This window comes from Petaurus breviceps, unplaced genomic scaffold (assembly GCF_028583685.1).
Source record: "Petaurus breviceps papuanus isolate PSGF00001 unplaced genomic scaffold, PetGlider_PUasm1.0 90294, whole genome shotgun sequence".
Lineage (NCBI taxonomy): Eukaryota > Metazoa > Chordata > Mammalia > Diprotodontia > Petauridae > Petaurus > Petaurus breviceps.
The window spans coordinates 581,647-601,407 of record NW_027187208.1 but is presented as its reverse complement, the minus strand read 5'-3'; the positions used below and the strand labels follow the sequence as shown (position 1 = coordinate 601,407).

Here is a 19,761-nt window from a genome sequence, read left to right as displayed (position 1 = left end):
TCTCCCAAATACAAATTTACTCATTCCTATCTTTTGTCATCTTTGCCAGTTGGCTGGGTATGATGTAAAATCTCTGGATTGTTTTGATTCTGATTTCTCTCAGTAGTGTTTTTGAGGTTTTTTTCCTTATGATTGCTGAGTTCACAGTTTTCCTTTTGAACACTATGTTTCTTTCAACATTTCACCATTAGAAAATGGTCTTTTTGGTTATATATTTGTTAATTGCCCATGTATTAGATCCTTGTAAGAGATATTTGATGCAAATTTTTTCCCTATTTGATTCCTCTTCTTATATTAGTTACACTAATTATTCTTGGGTAAATTTTTTTCAATTTCATATAATCTTTGTTTATAACTCCGTCTCTTGTTTATTTAAGAATTATATCCCTGTTTATGGATAAGAAAGGTACCTTTTCTATTTATTTTCTAGTTTTCTACTGCTATGAACTTTTATCATTGATGTTACATATCAATTTTTATTTACACTGGTATTTGGTGTTAGCTGGAACTCTCAGCCTAATTTCTGTGAAACACCTTTTGAGATTTTTCAACAATTCTTGCAAACAGGAATTCTTCCAGAAATAATTTACATTCTTGCTTATTGACAGCTCTGAGATTAAGATGAAATGTTTTTGGTTCTCCATTGTCTAGTCTGTCCCACTAAATCTCATTTTTTTTTTAACCATTGACACAGAGTTTTGATGATTACTACATTATCATATATGTCTCATAGTGCTATGCCTCCATCATTCATGTTTTGAAAAATCATTCTGAGAGAACAAGTTCTCAAAATGCTCTACATTTAGGTTCCTTGGTGTTAGTGAGAATTATTATTTATTCAGGTCATTCAGCACATCTTGCTTGGTGATTCTGGACCATGCATCGGGAATCTGACCTCTGCCACTGAATCTGAAATTGTAATGCTCTTCTAATTGTGACCTGAAGCGACAAACAAACCATTTCCAGTATGGTTGGGCAGATGTGTCTGGAGTGATGTTCCATGTGGCATATTCACCACCTGCTTGACGATAGCTCTTAAATGGGATGGACCTATCATCGTTAAGAACAAAAAGAAGATCACTTGCCACATAGCTGGTACAGATATCAATTGAAAACTCATCAGTCTTGTGCCAGTTTGTGCCTGTGACAGTCTGAGAACGATGAAAAGGCACACTGTGGTCCTCACAATGATTTATGGCTGTATTTGTACAAATTGCTTTGCAAAAGGGACATTGCTTCCAGCAGCCACTGAGCTGATCAGAGAGCATGGCCTGAATCTCTGGTACCACATTCTCTATACATATGACTTCACAGGCTTCTCCTACCTTTTGTATTTCTGTATCCAAGTGTTCATTCATGGATTCTTTGAGGAACTGGATGTCAGCTATCTCCTGGTGTTCAATGCTTCTTAAATCTCCTCTTGGAAGTGTCAAATGACGCCCAAGGCAATTACACAATGTGTCTAGCCACACAGATGCAGAATTGTTTTGGTCCTTAGCCAGCAGAGTTGACTCACAAATAGCAGAGAGGATGACTTTCTTAAAAAATTCCAAACTATTACTTAAAAAATTCTTCAATTTCTCATTTCCTCTACTTATACAGTATGCTTGGATCTCTTTTTTAATGTAATTCTTAAAAAATCGTTTTGGTGCATTGATGTATTCCCAATAATTCTCAAAGTTTTCTTCCTTAGCCAGAGAGATGAGAATGTGTTTCTCTAGATTGGAACGGTTTCCATTGAAGGCAGGACAGTTAGCCCTAATCTCCCCAGCAAGGTCAAGAGCTATTTTTTTCCAGATGGCTATAGGTAGAGAAGCAGTGAGCTTGCTCCATAGGAAGTCAGCAAATGCTGTTACAGAGGTTGCACCTTGGCAGGAAATCTTAAAACTCATAAAGAAATCTTCTCTCTTGTTTTCTAAATATGTGACAGGATCATGTGCTCTCTTGAATGCTGTGTGCATGTCCCTAAATTTAGCTGCTGCTCTATGGCATAAACACAAGGACAAATCTATTTTATATTCATTTGTAAATGTGTACCGTGCCCCATCGGATACAGAATCTGTCTTCTTGTCGATCAATCGCAGTATTTCATGGAAGTAACTTATATTATAATCCATTCCCATTCTCAACTTACATTCAATAGTTTCGGTGACCAGTGAGATAATGTTTTGGGTACTTTCCATTATGGACTTCTTATCACTCTCTGCTATGAAGGGGCTGTAAAATTTGTATGTCATCTTCATTGTGACATGTTTATCATAATCAATGGAAAAGGTTTTCCTTTTGGAATGATCTCGAAGTTTGCTGACCACATTCCATTCCTGTTTAAAATGGTCTAGAAAGATATTCTCCAAATCAACATCAATACTGGGGTCTTCGGCAGGAGGGGAAGTTGAGGATACTTCACAGACCCACTTTGTCCAAAGTTGACTGAATGTGTCTCTCAGCTCCTCCTCACTTAATTCTTTACCCATTAAAGACAGGGCCACATCTCTGCTTCTTAACAATAGCTCTTTTTCATATTCTGATTTCTTTTGATCCAGTTTATTTTGACTTTTCCTTGAACTAAGGAAATCTTTGGACTTTCTAATGCTTTCTGAAACAAGTGACTCTTTAAGATTTCTCAATTTGTTCTCAAAGTTTCCCTTCCACTGGATCAGGATTTCATTTTCTTGGTCTTCATCAAAATACCTTTGAAGCTCTTGCCTGATGCCTTCATATTTTTCTGCAATGTTAGCCTCAATAGAACTTCTTGGAAGATCCTGAATTTCCCCATTCTGAATCTGATTGGTTAATTGGTTTTGCAAACCCAACACATGACTTCTTAGATTCCAGGTCCAGTTGTTATACATTGTTTCAAGTTTGATCATGGCCATGATCTCCCAGGTATTCCTAAAACTGAAGATGAAGTTTTCATTCACCAAGGCTTTCCACAAATCATGGATCCGGACTTTCACCTCAGACATCTTCAGGATGCTGCCTTTGGATTCTTTTTTGGCAGCCAAGAGAATTCCTCTTTTTAGTTCCTGGATATTGTGGCTATAACTAGGGTTAGGAGGGGCCATTGGAGGATCTCCTTCCCATAGATGAGCAAAGTAATGCACATGGGTGTTGACATCAAACCGAATGACATCACTGAAGCTAGTAATATCTGAGCACTGTTCCTGTTCTGCAGCTGTGGCTGCCATTTTGTCTAGTCTCTCCTGCAGTTGCCTTCTTCCTTCCACATTTTGATCTTTGGCAGTGATTTCCCCCACATTCTGATGCACAAAGAGACAGCTGGGGGAAATGTTCACTTGTTTCATTCTCAGAAAGGCCTGGACAGCAATTTGCAAGATATCTTGCATTTCTGAAGGATTCTCTCCAAATATATTGATCAAGGTCAGGTTTCCAAGTCCAATAACAAAAGTTGCCAGCTCATTGTCCCGATTCTGTGATTTTCCAGTGAATTCTGGGGCCCGGAGTCCTTCTGTGTCAACCACAAGGACAAAACCAAAGCCCAGCTCTTCCCAGAGGGTATCCTCCACCTTCAGCAACTGCATGTAAGCTCCTCGCGTGCATCTCCCTGCACTCACATTAAATTGCAGGCCAAACATAGCATTCAGCAGAGTGGACTTTCCTGTGCTTTGGAGGCCAAGAACAGAGAGAACAAAGAGCTTCTGGTCTCCGATTTTCTCAATCAATCTGTCAAAAACAGCTGCTACCCACTTCAGGGGTACATAGGAAGCATCCCCATCCATCAGCTCAAGGGCGTACCCAGAAACCATCAGGTCAGCAGCGATTTGAGGAAGAGAGAAAAACACAGTGTCCATTTGGGATGAAGCTTCTTCCAAAGCTTCATAGATCTGGCCAACCTCTCTTAGGAGATGTTCAATACCCAAGGAAGAATCCCTGATCTCCTTGGACACAGCTTCTAGTTCCATTTGGTGGTGTTTCAAGGAGGCATTCTTTGACCCTTTTTGTTTTTCTGCGAGCACGAGGGACCACAACTGGTTGTACCTCTTCTGGAGTTTTTCCAGGTGACCTCTAGTCAGGTTGTCCATGAACATGCTCAGCCACTGTAGGAAGTACAACTCAGTGGTGTTTTCTTTCTCTGAATGAGACTGGAGGATTTCAAGCACAGATCTCATCAAATCATTAAGAGGAAATGCCCTACTTAGCTGTGTTTGTCTTATTATTTGCTTTTCTGTCTCAATCTCACTCTTGTGCTGTTCAAGGCTGCGGTTCCCCTTCTCTCGCAGGTGACAAAGCTCCTTGTCCTTCTTACACCACTGGTGCCAAAGCTCTCCTTGAAGGGGCAGTAATCTCTCCTTCATTTCAGACAATTTCATCTCTTTCATGAGGGCCAGCAAAGCCTGTGCCTTTCCTTTAGCCTCCTGACACTCCTTCCTGTCCACATCTACAGTAAAGCCATGGCACTGAGCAACTTCAGCACAGTCTTCCAGACTGAGAAATGGACCTGAAGACTTCAGCAAGCGATTTATGACACTTGTGAGTTCATCCATTAATTCAGCCTCGTTTCTATTCCTTATGCCAATCCTCACTTTCTGGCCAGAATCACTGAATGCATTCTCTTCTTTGTCATCAAACAAATAAACCAAAGGTTTTGTTGTCTTCCATAGGTCCCGGACCATTTGGACAGTCCTCTCACTTTTATCAGAAGTAGACACAAGGACCACTGTGACTGAAGCAATTTCCTGCAGAAATCTGAGCTGCATCTCATAATCTTTGGCATCTCCACGGAGATTGGTGAAGGCAACACACCTTTCAAATCTGTCCTCATCTCTCCCCCCTGGACAGAACCAGGAGATCTCTACCATACCTCCCATTAAGAGGCAGGATTTGCTGCTGCCTCGGCAGTGACGGTGGAAGAAAGCATCATGTTTGTGCTTACTCAGCAGAGAGTTCAAGATCTGAGATTTGGAAGAAGCAGAACTCACAACTCTTATAAAGGACACAATGGGGATGGGTGCCTGGGAGATGAGTTGGTTATTAAAATTAATGACTGTGTCTTCTCCTGATGATTTCTCCACCTGTCTCCAGCTTCTCTTGATTTGGCTGAGAGACCAGAGGGGGAATTCTATTACAGAGGTACAGGGATTTGGTACCACAAGGGGGAGAGCAAATTGACAAATGGAAAGTTTGTTTGAAATGTATTGTCTCATGAAATCATCTGCACAGTGAAAAACCATCATCTGGATGTCCATTGGGTGGATGTGGGGTGGGCCTTTTGATAAGAGCAGAGGTGGTGTGTTCCTGTCATCAAACAAATCATCATAAGGATCTGAAGTGTCAGTCTCAAGATTTGTCAGCGTTGGTATCCTATTCCCCATTGTGTCTCCCTCATCTTTACAGACCAAGTATCTCAGTTTGTAATCCAGCATCAATAACTTCTGTAGGAAATAAAATGGCAATTCTTTGTCTGTTTCAGGCTGACTGTCATGCACAGAGGCCTGGTAAATCAAATGGAAATCTTCTCGGCCCATCTTCCTTGGATAGTAATGCTCGAGACCAAGTCTCTTGGCTAACTCTAAAAAGTTGGAATTTTTTATCACTTCCTGGTATTTGATGGTACTTGGTTCTGGTTCAGGGGTCTTTTTCATTCTCTGAGAAACACTTTCCAGTTCTTTTTTCACCTGGTCCATCTGTATACAATTCACTGTAGCTTCATATTCCCCACTGATGAGGAAATTCAGATCTTTCTCCAGAGTTTCCCAATCATGACCAGCCCTTGGTTTCAAGAGGACATGAAGCACTTCTTTGGACCATGATTGTCCCATGTGAGACTGCATGAGCTTCAAACGTTGCATCTTTTCTTCTGCAGACACAGCTGTAGGTCCAGGAGTTACTGTGAGCCCTGTGAGCAGTAGGAATGCTTGAGCCCTACAGTCACATACCTTATTGAGGTACTGGTATTTTTCATGGGCTTCTTTCATTTCACATAACAGGAAATTTAATTCTTCATATCCTAGGAGACAGTGGAAGGTTTGGTTTTCTTCCTTGTATCCTGCACCAGCTGCAATGGAAAGCAGGAGTAGGTGTGTTCCTGACTCCTCTGCCTGTTTCAAGGCCTTCAGAAAGGAGCTAAGAGATGAACTGATCTCATAAGTAGCCTTTCTTTGAGCTTCTTCCATTTTTCCTAAGGGCTCTGAGTTGTGATTTATTTCAAGAAGGTCATTCTTTGCCTTTTCTAAGATCTGAATGAATTCTGTAAACTCTGTGACACAGATGTCTTGTTGTTCCTTTGCTGAATGGAAAACCCACTGCATGATTGGTTGACTCTGTGGGAAGTCTTCCACTTGATAGACATGAGGATACAGAAGGCTACGCAACTGGGATTTAATGAATTTGGTTTCAGGAACTGGGAAGTCCTTGCAAAAATTGACAATGTCCACCAAGAACTTCTGCAAGGTCAGGTCTTTGAGACAGATATTGATCCATGTGTTATAGTTTTTACTTTTCTCACTCAGCTTTTGCTTAAAGTCAAGTAGTTTCATCAGCTTCTCCTCAGGCTCAGTGATTTCCCAGGATTTCATTTCTTCTACAAAAGATCTGGCATCCTCCACTGCACTCAGTAACTCCTCTCCATCCTGAGTCCTTGCACATTGAGCAGTAAGGGAAGTGTAAAAGTCTGTGAGGCAACGACTCAGTCTGAGAGGATCCTGAAAATCTTGTCTGTGGTTAGATAGAATTATGTCCCAGACAGGCACCAGCTGATAGCCTCGGTCAATGATACACCAGGTCTGGTTATTGGCCACAAGACCAGCTTTCCACTGTGGGAGAGAATCCACCTCTGCGGGACCTCCTGTTTGGTATACTGACATTTGGAATCTTGCTTTCAAATTAGTGGAGCTTGTTTTGTGAGAAGCCATTTGGGATTTAGGGTTTGATGCATTTACCATGGCTCCTGCTGTCAACCCAAAACCACTGTAGCTGCCTCCAATGTACATGTCAAGTGCCTCTGAAGCTTGTTGCTTCACATCATGCAACTCCTCTGACTTGAAGCCCTCAGCTACAGCTTTCCACCAGAACACTCCTCCCAAGTGCAGTGGGCCCTGGTTCACATGAGAGCCAAACCTTCGGAAAAATGCTTCACATCTATGCTTCAATAGTTGATGGGTTTCTATACCATTGGAGTGACTCAGAAGTTCCTCCAATTTCTTTAACTCTTGAAGAGCTGACCTAGATAGGTGGAGCTCATCTCGTGCAAAGTGACAGAAGGCCAGTGGAATATAGCAGAACTTGGTGGTACAGCTGTACATGTGCTCAGAGAGAGACTTATGAACTTCTCTTGAGTCTGAATATCTGGTGCCATTGGCACTGGCTTCCAGGCTAAATCCCCAACCTCCACTCTTAGCCAAGAAGCTAACAGTGAACCCCAGTTTCTCCATGCTTTCAGTAAACATGGACTCTTCATGAGAAGACAAAAACTCTTTTGTTTCCATCCTTGTTCCCTGGGCTGGGCTGAGCAGGAAGAAGTTCTCTGGGAGGCTGAGCAGTTCTTCTCTCTTCCCCAAAAGATCCTCAGGGTTATTGGTTTGGTAAATGCCCTGCAGGGCAAGGCCACCTGACACCCTTTTGAGGAGCTCCCTGTCAGAAAGATTCTCCCTATGGGAGAGTGTGCCCTCCATGAGACTGAGGTGTCTCTTCATGTTTTCTATGACCTCTGTTAGGGGTTTCTCAGGGAATGGCCAATACTTGGGTGGGATTTCCATGGCCTGCCTCAGCTCCTCTTCTTTCTCTCTCACAATTGTCTCCTGGCGGCTTTTGCCTGCTACCTCCATCTCTCTCAACTCCCTCAAGGCTGACTGTGCCCACTCTTGTCTCTTCTTCACTGTTACCCAGTGTTTCTCTTGCATGTTCTCTGAGTCCTGACTACTCGACAGTTGAAAAAGTTTCTCCAGTGCTTGCTTCTCCCAAGGATGTTTTGCCTGAGATTTTAGTTTCAAGATTTCCTTTTGTTGTAGGTGTTGTAATGCTTGGGCAGAGGTCACACCCAGGTATTTCTGCAGTTTAGGTGCCCAATACTGGGCATCCAGCCCCAATTCTCTTAGCTTCTTCTCCAGCTCTGTTCTTTCTGCATATTTGTAAGGTGTTTTACCATCATTATTCCCTGGAGTAGACATGGCTGCAGAAGAGGATAGAACATCAATTAGTCAGAACCTCCCTTTACTTTGGGAGGAATGATGCACAGAAGGTATGTGGTGATGACGTAAAATATAGAAGGACCCCCCCCCCCAGGAAATATATTTACTCTATTCTCTCGGCCCAGCACCATCACTGCATGTAGATGATATATGTGGAAGCACAAAAGTCTGATGTTTTGGGTTTGTGGCATTTTTGAAGTCTAACAAGACCAAAGCAATGTGGAGGATAGAGGTGAGGACAAGAATGTGAAATTGTTTATATAAATCATATGGTTCAATCCTCTTTCCCCATCAAGAAAAGCAAACACCCCTCATTCCAGTGAGGAGAAAATCTCTCCACCTTCTGGTATCCTTCCATGTCTTCTCCCCACAAAAGGCTCATCTTCCGCTGATTTGGAAAATTTTTACTCAAACCCAAGTATAACAATATAAACTCTGTGGCCTTTATTTTAAGGCCTTAAGTTATATGTACCCAGCCTACTTTTTCAATGTCATTCAACATTACTACCCCTCCATCATTCTACATTCCACCAAAATTTGCATATAAGCTACTTCCTGATCACATGTAATTAAGTGTACATAAGTGGATTGATCTACTTCCTTTTCACTGACCAAATTCTTTCTTCAGAGCTTAGCTTAGTTGCAATTTCCTTAGTGAAGCCTTGCCCATACAAAGTGCTGGGTCATTGTTCCATGACAGGAAGAGCACTTGCAATCAATCACAAGAGAGCAGGTTGCCTGATCTCCATTCCAAAGCAAAGAGGAGCATTAGCACTTGTGGCTACAGGACAGTAGGGGACCTGGTCACCATTCCAGCACTAAGCACTGGCAGTTGTGGCTACAGGGAAGCAAGGGCCCTTCCTGGGTAAAGACCAGAGCACAGAGTAGAAGAATAATGCCCACACCTTTCTTCAAACTGCACCTTAGAAGTACCAAAAACTTGTACACCCTCAGTACTAATTCTGAAAACAGCAACATGAAAAAGCCTGAGGCTTGGGACAGTGCTTCCCCAGCCCAGGTCAGCAGAATCCAACTTTAACACAAGGTCCAAGTCAAGAAATAGGCTAGAAAAATGATCAAACCACAAAAAAGAATTTAACCATAAAAACCTAGTATGGTGGCAGGGAAGAACAAGACACTAACCCAGAAGAAGACAACAATGTGAAAACAACTATAAGCAGAACCTCAAAGAAATATGTTAGTAGAACACAAGCCTAATGAGAATTCCTCAGGGTGTTAAAGAAAGAAATGAGTGGTAGAGGAAAAACTGGAAAAAGATATTACAGTTGTGTAAGCAAATTATGGAAAGAGAATTAATAGCTTGGTAAAAGAGGCACAAAAATACTTAGGCAAATCATACTGTAAAAAATAGATTTGGATTTGTAAAAGAGGCACAAAAATTAATTGAAGGGGACTTCTGGAAGCCAAGATGGTGGGGTAAGAAGTAAGTCACTCTCAGTCTCCCTTATTGACCTCTGAAGCCTAGAAAATATTGCCCACAGAAAAACCCTAGAACAGCTGATTCAACAGAAAGATGGGGTACAGCAGTCTTGTAGCCCAGGAAGTGTGTGGGATTAACGGAAAGGCCCCTCTTGCTCTGGGAGAGGGGGAGCAGTATAGGATATGAGGTACCTCAGCAAGCCAGGGTGAGATCCTGAGCCCCAGGGTGGTAGAGCAGAAAAGTTGCAACACCTGGATCCCTGAGTGCCTCAGCACAGACAGAGGAACCAGTATACACCAGCTCAGAAAACTACCACATGTGCTGGTGGGCAGGCATCCTCCAGCAGCCAAGCCTCCCGATGCTTCAGCACAAGTTCAGGAAGCACAACTCCAGGAGGCATACTTCCAAGCCTTCCTGTGTTTTAAAGAAGTCTGGGTGAGCAGACATCCTCCATGGGGCCAGACTTCCCACCCCAAGAGCTCCAGTGTTGCTCACCCCAGCTTAGCACCAGGTAAGCTGCCAGACTCCTACAGCCTCCAGCTACCAGCACCTGGGGCCCCTTCACACAAAACAGTGATCAGGTCCCTGGCTTCTAGCACAAGAAGTTTGGGTCAGTGTCCCCTGTTCTCCAGCAGGAGAACTCGACTTTAAAAAAGCCAGGAAATAGGCAAACACTATGAGTAAAAAACAGAAATGAACAATGATTACAGATTCTTTTTATGGGGACAGGAAAGATCAAGGCACAAATTTAGAAGAGGACACCATTGTCAATATACCCATAGTTGAAACCTCTAAGGGGAATGTGAACTGGTCTCAAGCCCAGAAAACCTTCTTGGAAGAACTCAAGAAGGATTTTAAAAGTCAAATAAGAGAGGTAGAAGAAAAGTTGGGAAAAAATGAGAGTTATGCAAGAGAACAACTTGGAAAAGAAGGACAAAAATTGACCAGAAAACAAGTCCTTAAAAAACACAATTGGGCAAATGGAAAAAAGTACACTGAAGAAAACAATTGCTTGAAAAGTAACATTGGCCAAATGGAAAAAGGAGGCACTGAAGAGAAGAAATCCTTAAAAAGAAAAAATGGGCCAAATGGAAAAGAAGGTACAAAATCTTATAGATTAAAATAATTTGTTAAAAATGGGAATTGGGCAAGTGGAAGCTAATGACTCCAAGAGACATCAAGAATCAGTCAAACAGAAACAAAAGCATGAAAAAATAGAAGAAAATATAAAATGCCTCATTGGTAAAACTACTGACCTTGAAAATAGATCCAGGTGAGACAATTAAAAAATTTTTGGTCTACCTGAAAGCCATGATGAAAAAAAGAGCCTGGACTGCATCTTTCAGGAAGCCATCAAAGAAAACTGCCCTGGAGTCCTAGAACCAGAGGGTAAAATAGTCATCAAAAGAATCCACCAATCACCTCCTGAAAGAGATCCCAAATTAAAAATGTCAAGTAATATTGTAGCCAAACTCCAAAATTACCAGGTCAATGAGAAAATACTTCAAAAAGCCAGAAGAAAACAATTTAAATATCATGGAAGCAGTCAACATTATGCAGGACCTTGCAGCTTCTACACTAAAAGATTGGAGAACTTGGAGTATTATATTGCGTAAGGCAAAGGAGCTTGGATTACAACCAAGAATCAACTACCGAGAAAAATTGAATATAATCTTTCGGGGGAGGAGATGGATATTTGATGAAATAGGAGACTTCCACACTTTCTTAATGAAACGACCAGAGCTCAACAGAAAATTTGGTCGTCAAATACAAGACTCAAGAGAGGCATAAAAAGGAAAGAAAAAAAAAACCCCAACATGTTATTAATAAGGGCAATCTGTTTACATCTCTACAAGGGAAGATGACACTTTTCACTCCTGGGAACTGTATTGTTATTACAACATTTAAAAGGGACACATAGACAAAGGGCATGGGTATAAGTTGACTTTGATGTAATGATAAAAAATCTAATTAAGTGGTGAGAAGTGATTGTACTGGGAGAAGAAGAAAGGAGGAGGTTGTCAAGGGTAAATTACATCACATGAAAAGGCACAAAAACCTATTACAATAGAGGGACATAAAGGAGGGAGATGAGCATTGTTTGAATCTTACTCTCATCAGATTTGGCTCAAAGAGGGAATAACATAATCAGTTAGGTATAGAAATCTAATTTACCCTGTAGGAAATTGGAGAGGAAAGGGAAAAGAAAAGGGAGGGAGCTGATAGAAGGGAGGACAGACTAAGGAAGTTGGTGATCAAAAGTGAAACTCTAGTGAGGAGGGAAAGGGAGAAAGGAGAGAGAAGAGCATTAATGGGGGAAAATAAGATGGAGAGAAAAGACACACATAGTAATCATAACTATGAATTGGAATGGGATACTGTCCCATAAAATGGAAGCAGATAGCAGAGTGGACTAAAAACCAGAACCTTACAATATGTTGTTTACAAGAAACACGTTTGAAGCAGAGAGATACACAGTGTAAAGATACAAGGCTGGAGCAGAATATATTATGCTTCAACTGAAGTAGAAAAACAGGGGTAGCAATCCTGATCTCAGAGAAAGCAAAAGCAAAAAAAGATCTAATTTAAAGAGATAAGGAAGGAAACTGCATCCTGCTAAAAGGCATCATAGACAGTGAAATAACATAATTACTAAACATATATGCACCAAGTGGTGTAGCATCCAAATTCTTAGAAAAGGTAAAGGAGTTACAGGAAGAAATAGACAATAAAACTATACTGGTGTGGGATCTCAATCTTCCCATCTCTGAACTAGATAAATCTAACCACAAAATAAACAAGAAAGAAGTTAAGGGGGTAGTTAGGTGGTTCAGTGAATAGAGCACCAGTCCTGGAATCAGGAAGACCTGAATTCATATCTGACCTCAGACACTTGACACACTAGCAGTGTGACCTTGGTCAAGTCACTTAACCCCAATTGCCCCGCCTTCCCCCCTCCAAAAAAAAAAGAGGTTAAAGTGAATAGAATTTTAGAAAAGTTAGATATGGTAGACCTCTGAAGAAAATGAATGGGGATAGAAAGGAATATATCTTTTCCTCAGTGGCACATGGCACTTACACAAAAATAAGACATAAAAACCTTACAATCCAGTGCAGAAAGGCAGAATATGAAATGTACCCTTTTCAGATCATGATGCAATAAAAACTACATGTGATTTAAAAGACCATGGAAAGATAGACTAAAAATGAATTGGAAACTAAATAATCCTAAAGAATGAGTGGGTCAAATAACAAATCATAGAAACATTCAATAACTTCATCCAAGAGAATGACAATAAAGAGACAACATACCAGAACTTATGGGATGCAGCAAAAGTGTTCTTAGGGGAAGTTTTATATTTCTAAATGCATACTAGAGATCAATGATTTGGTCATGCAACTAAAAGAGCTAGAAAAAGAACAAATTAAAAATTCCTAATTAAATATCAAATTAGAAATTATGGAGGGCGTATTCCGGGAAAATGAAGGTGTAGGTCAGAAAATTCCAAGCTCTCAAGATTTTCCTCCACAAAAGAGACAAAATAGCACCTTAAGGCAAACAAAGTACCTGTAAAAATAAATAAGATTAGGGACACAATAGGAAGAAAAATCCTTAGGAGGGGATTTGATCCCAGTGAAGAGTAAACACTTCTGGGCTAGGATCTGCATAAACAACAACCAGCAAGCCCTGGGATTAGTTGGTTTGAGAGGCTGCCTTGGCCCTAGCTACAAGAACTTTTACCCTTGGGATAGTGAGGGGAGTCGGGCATCTGAGCTAGGGAAGATTGGGGAACCTCTTGTTGGTAAGGAACGCCAGACCCAGCTATGCTGCAAAGAGCTGCAGGGGCCATAAGGAACCAGCACATGCCTGGTGAGTGCAGAAGCAAGGCAGAACACCCCTGCCTGTGGGCACTTACAGGAGGTTGGAACTTTGACTTTGGTTCCAGGTTGGAAGGAAGAAATAAAGATCTGGGACAAGAGGTACAGCTACCATACTCCAGGGCTAGAGGAGATAATAAAAATTAAGCTATTATCACAAAAAATGCAGAGGCAAAGGAGAAAGAATCCAACCATAGTAAGCTATTATGGGAATAGAGAAGACCAGGGTTTATCTTCAGAGGAAAATATTGAAATAAAAAAACCTCTTTCTACTCCAAAGAGTAATGTCAAATGGTCACCTACCCAAAAAGAATTCATAGAAGATCTTTAAAAAGAATTTAAGAATCAAATGATAGAGATGGAGGAAAAACTGAAGAAAAAAAAAAGAATAATCAAAGAAAAATGAGATTATGAAAGGAAAGTCAACCAATTAGAAAAGGAGATCCAGAATATTAAGGAAGAAAATGACACCTTGAAAATTAGAATTGGACAAGGTGAAGCCAGTGAAATTATAACAGATCAAAAAATGATTAAGCAAAATATGAATAATGAAAAAGTAGAAGATAAAGTGAAACATAAGAAAAACAATAGATCTGGAGAATAGATTGAAAAGAGAAAACATAAAAATAATCAGACTAATTGAAAGCTATGATCAGAAAAAGAATCTTGATACAATAATACAAGAAATAATTAAAGAAAATTATCCTGAAACATTAGAAGAAGGGGGCAGGGGGAAGTAGAAATAGAAAAAGTCCATTGATCACCACTTAAAAGAGATTCTATGAGGAAAACACATAGCAATATTATAGTCAAATTCTGAAATCTTCAGCTCAAGGATAAAATATTAAAAACAACAAGAATAAAACAATTTAAGTATGATGGTGCCACAATTAGGATCACATAAGACCTAGCAGTGGAGACATTAAAGGACTGCAGGACTTGGAACACTATATATCAAAGACCAAAAAAACTGGGCCTTGGGCTGAAAATATCATACCCAATAAAGTTAAACATAATCCTGAATGAAAAAAAGTGGGTATTTGATCAACTGTCAGACTTTCAAAACTTTGTCAACCCCCCCCCCCCACAAACAATCTGAACTTAATAGATTTGAGACACAAGAGCCAAGAGAAACATAAGGTACATACCAAAGACTGCTTATAAGGGACTGAGTATGTTTCATGTTTGTAAAATGTAAAATATATGTCTAAGATTCTTCTTAATAATTGGGTTCATAAGAAATTATTTCATATTTCAAACAGAAATTAGTTCATAAGAAAGATATGAATTTAAAAATAAAACCATGTAGGAATAGTTAAAAAGTAATTATTTTATACAAATGAGGTATGAGAGGAAGAACTGATACAGAGGAATTAGATTAGGGAGAAGGGCTGGTAGTTCTGGTAACCTGCTTTCCTTGGGAATGGGTTTAACCAATATATATATATATTTAGAAGAATATAAAAATCTTCTAAGTTTGAAAGAAATAAAATGGTAGGGATAGGGAGGGGGGAGAGGACAAGGAAGGAATCTTTGGAGGGGAGGGTGAGGAAATAGGCAAAAGGGCGGGGTATAGAACCATGTTTAGATCAATGGAAATGGGAGGATAAGGGAGGGAACTCTACAGAGGAGGTTGAGGGAATAGGTTACAGGGGCTAGAAAAGGGTGTTTAGATTTATGGGAATGGGAGGATAGGGGAGGAATCCTTGGATGGGGGGTAGGCAAGTAATAAGAGGGCAAGGTAGAGCATAGAAGTAAAGTAGAGGAGGCAGGAGGGATAGGAAACAAAAGATATGCACAAATATAAAAACAAAGATCAGGAGTAGAATTTGTGAAAGTATATGTCTACATATGTATATATAGATGTGTGTGTATATATCTATAGCTATAGACAAATTTATCTGCACTAATGTACTCTTCTGGGGGGGAAGTAAAAAAAATGCACAGCATAGAACGAAAGAAAACTTACAAGGAAGCAAAAAAAAAAGATGGGGAACTCTCTATGCAACATTTAGTATTTGTCATACAGGCTTTCTTGAAATGAAAATTTATTACATATTTTGAAGGCTCTCTTATGTTCTGCTATGTACATGACATGTTTCCCCCCTCTCTTTGTATTTATGTTCTAATATTTAAGTTTATTATTATTTTTTTCTTTTCTCTATACTGTATTTGTGTCTGGTCTTTGAGTCTAAAATAAAATTTTTTTAAAAAAGGAAAAAATTCTGAAAACCAAAGGAGAGAATAATAAAATTGAAATTAAGAAAACTTTTGAACTAATAAATAAAACTAAGAACTGGTTTTATGAAGAAATCTATAAAATGGATAAGCCTTTAGTTAATTTGATTTTAAAAAAAAGAAAGAAGAAAACCAAATTACCAGCATCAACAATGAAAAGGGTGAATTCACCAACAATGAAGAGGAAATCCAAAGAGTAATTAGGAGCTATTTTGCCCAACTGCATGCTAACAAATTTGACAATCTTAGTGAAATGGATGAATGTTTACAAAAATATAAGTTGTCCAGATTAAAGGAAGAGGAAATAAAATACTTAACCCCATTTCAGAAAAAGAAATTGAACAAGTCATCAATGAACTCCCTTAGAAAATAACCTCTGGTGTCAGATGGATTTACACATGAATTCTATCAAACATTTAAAGAACAATTATTTCCAAAGATGGCAGAGTAAAAACAGGACCTCCAAGCAGCTCTGGCTCCCACCTTCCCCAATCCATGTCAAAGGGGGCTTTAAACAAACTTTGGAGCTACAGAACCCACAAAATGACACAGAGAAGCTAACCTCCCACTGAGGACACCCACCAGGCTGGCAGGAATCGGGCAGCGCAGCGCTCCGGGGGCTGAGCCCAGCCAAATGAAAGCCAAGGTTTTAGCCCCAGGGTGGACCTGACCAACCACCAGCTGGAGGGACTCCATATCACCAGCAGCTGTGGCGGTCCAGAATTATCAACACATAGATGCTGAGGAAAAATGAGAGGTCAGTGCAGTGTAGACTTTAGGACCCAGTAGTTGGGAGTGCCTTGGCTTTTGCCCCTGGGGCAAGAAGCTGCTGAGGGCTGAGGTGCAGCCACATGTCAGATTCAGCTCCTGGCCTTCAGAGTGTAGGGGAACCAAGCGACCAGTCTGAGGGGTAATCGCTTTTGCTTTAACCTTCTTGGATCTGGATTGTGGTCTAGGGTGGAGGTCCTTCTGTGTGTGACCAGCTTACCAGAGCATGTGGAGGCTTCAGAGAGGGCACCCAACTAATACCTCTGGCAGCTGACAAAACCCCAGCATTTGGGACAAAGCTCTCCTGTCTGGTGGAAGAGTCCTACTGTGGCAAAAAGCCCAGGAGTCAAGTGACTGAGGGGCAACATGACCATGCAAAGGAAACAAAGCAAACAGAAGATTCCAACATTAGACTCCTATTTTGGGGACAAAAAGGATCAAAGCATGGAACAGGAGGAAGACAGTGAAGTCAGAACTCCTGTACCACAAGCTTTAAAGTAAAATACGAGCTGGTTACAGGCCATAGAGGACCTTAAGAAGCAGATAAGAGAAGTGGATGAAAAATTGGGAATAGAAATGAGAACGATGCAAGAAAATTACGAAATGAGAGTCAACAGCCTGACTGAGGAAAATCGCACCTTAAAAAACAGACTAACTCAAATGGCAAAAGAGGCTCAAAAAGGCAATGAGGAGAAGAATGCCTTAAAAAATTGAATTTGCCAGATGGAAAAAGAATCTCAAAAGCTCACTGAGGAGAATCATTGCTTCAGAATTAGATTGGAGCAAATGGAAGCTAATGATTTTATGAGAAATCAAGATGCTGTTAAACAGATCCAAACAAATGAAAGAATAGAAGGCAATGTGAAATATCTCGTGGGAAAAACCACTGACCTGGAAAACAGATCCAGGAGAGATAATGTAAAAATTATTGGATTACCTGAAAGCCATGATCAAAGAAAGAACCTAGAAATCATCCTTCAAGAAATTCTCGAGGAAAACTGCCCTGAGATTTTAGAACCATAGGGCAAAATAGAGGTTGAAAGAATCTACCAATCACCCCCTGAAAAAGATCCCAAAAAGAAAACTCCTAGGAATATTATAGCCAGGTTCTGAAATTCCCAGATCAAGGAGAGAATATTACAAGCAGCCAGGAAGAAACAATTTGAATACTGTGGAAACACAATCAGGATAACTTAGGATCTGGAAGCTTCTACACCGAGGGATCAAAGGGCTTGGAATATGATATTCCAGAGGACAAAGGAGCTGGGATTAAAACCAAGAATCACCTACGAGCAAAACTGAGTATCATGTTTCAGGGGAAAATATGGTCATTCAGTGGAATTGAGGACTTTCAAGCATTCTTGCTGAAAAAAGCTGAGTTGAATAGAAAATTTGACATTCAGATACAAGAAGTAAGAGAAGCATGAGAAGGTAAACAGGTAAAAGAAATCATAAGGAACTTATCAAAGTTGAACTATTAACATTCCTACATGGAAAAACAATAATTGTAACTGATGAAACTTTTCTCAGTATGAAAATAGTTGAAGGGAATACAAATATATATACGAGGGTATACTGGCGTATGAATACATATGTGAAGGTGTGTATATATGTTTACAGGTATACATAGATAGAGGGCACAGGACCAATTTAATAGGAAGGGATGATACTTAAAAGGTGAAATTAAGAGGTGAGAGAGGAATATAATGAGAGGAGATGGGAAGAGACAGAAAGGGGTAAACTATCTCATATAGAAGAAGCAAGGGAAAATGGTTACAATGGAGGGGAAGAATAGGAAGGCAAAAGGGAATGGGTCAACCTTATTCTCATTGAATTTATCTTGGGGAGGGAATGAAATACACACTAAATAGGGTATCTCACACTATAGGAGAGTAGGGGGGAAGGGGATGAGAGAGGGGATGATGGAAAGTAGGGCAGGCTGGGGGGGAGGGAAGTTGGAAGCTCCCACTTTTGAAAAGGGATGGGATCAAAGTAGAGAGTAGAACAAATGGGAGGTGGGATAGGAGGGAGGGAAATATAGTCAGTCTTTTACAATATATCTACTATGTTAATGTTTTCCAATAGCTACACATGTACAACCTATGCTGAACTGATTATTTTCCCAGTAAGGGTGGATGACAAGGAAGGAAGGGACTGAATCTGGAATTCAAAGTTTTAAAGTCAAATGTTTATATATACTATTATTAGTACTATTTTACATGCAATTGGGAAATAAGATATACAGGCACTGGGGCACAGAGATCCACCATGCCCTACTGGAAAAGTAGAAGGGCATTTGGGAGAAGATATGGGAGAGAGCAGATTGGAGGAGGGGATATCCTGTGGGACTGCTATTTTGGGGCGGTGGGTAGGAGAAAAATGGGGAGAAAATTTGTAACTCAAAATCTGGCAGAAATGAATGATGCAAATCAGAAGTTAATAAATCATTTTAAAAAAAGAACAATTAATTCCAATACTATATAAACTATTTGGGAAAATGGACAAAGATGGAGTCCTACCAAATTCTTACTATACAAATATGGTGCTGATACCTAACCCCAGAAAAGCCAAAACTGAGAAAGAAAATTGTAAACCAATTTCCCTAATGAATATCAATGAAAAAATTTTAAATGTAATATTAGCAAGGAGACTACAGCAACTTATCTCAAGGATAATACACTCTGACCAGGTAGGATTTATACCAGGAATATAGGACTGGTTCAATATTAGGAAAATTATCAGCATAACTGACCACACCAACAATAAAACTAACAGAAATCATATTAGATGCAGAAAAAGCATTTGACAAAAGACAGCATCTATTCCTATTAAAAACACTACAGAGTATAGGAATAAATGGAATCTTCTTTAAAATAGTGGGTAGCTGGGGCGGCTAGGTGGTGCAGTGAGTAGAGCACCGGCCCTGGAGTCAGGAGGACCTGAGTTCTAATCCGGCTTCAGATACTTAACACAAAAAGTAGCCATGTGACCTTGGGCAAGTCACTTAACCCCAATTGCCCTCCAAAAAGCAAAAAAAAAAAATGGTAGGTAGCATCTATCTAAAACCATCAGCAGGCAGTATATGTAATGGGGATAAGCTAGAAGCATTTCCAATAAGATGGGTGGATGAAACACAGATGTATGTTATCACAACTGTTATTCAATATTTTATTAGAAAGGTTAGCTTTAGCAATAAGAGAACAAAAAGAAATTGAAGGAATTAGAATAGGCAGAGAAACAAAGCTGTCACTCTTTGAGGTTGATATGTTATACTTAGAGAATCTTAGA

At 40.0% G+C, this 19,761-nt stretch overlaps 1 protein-coding gene across 1 annotated transcript; it reads right to left on the bottom strand.

Annotated features, from left to right (window-relative positions):
• Positions 1-676: 676 nt before the first annotated feature.
• Positions 677-8,141, bottom strand: LOC138176915 (interferon-induced very large GTPase 1-like). Its single transcript, XM_069107846.1, has one exon. It carries the CDS (start codon positions 8,124-8,126, stop codon positions 831-833), a length of 7,296 nt encoding a protein of 2,431 aa, XP_068963947.1. The 5' UTR covers positions 8,127-8,141; the 3' UTR covers positions 677-830.
• Positions 8,142-19,761: the final 11,620 nt, after the last annotated feature.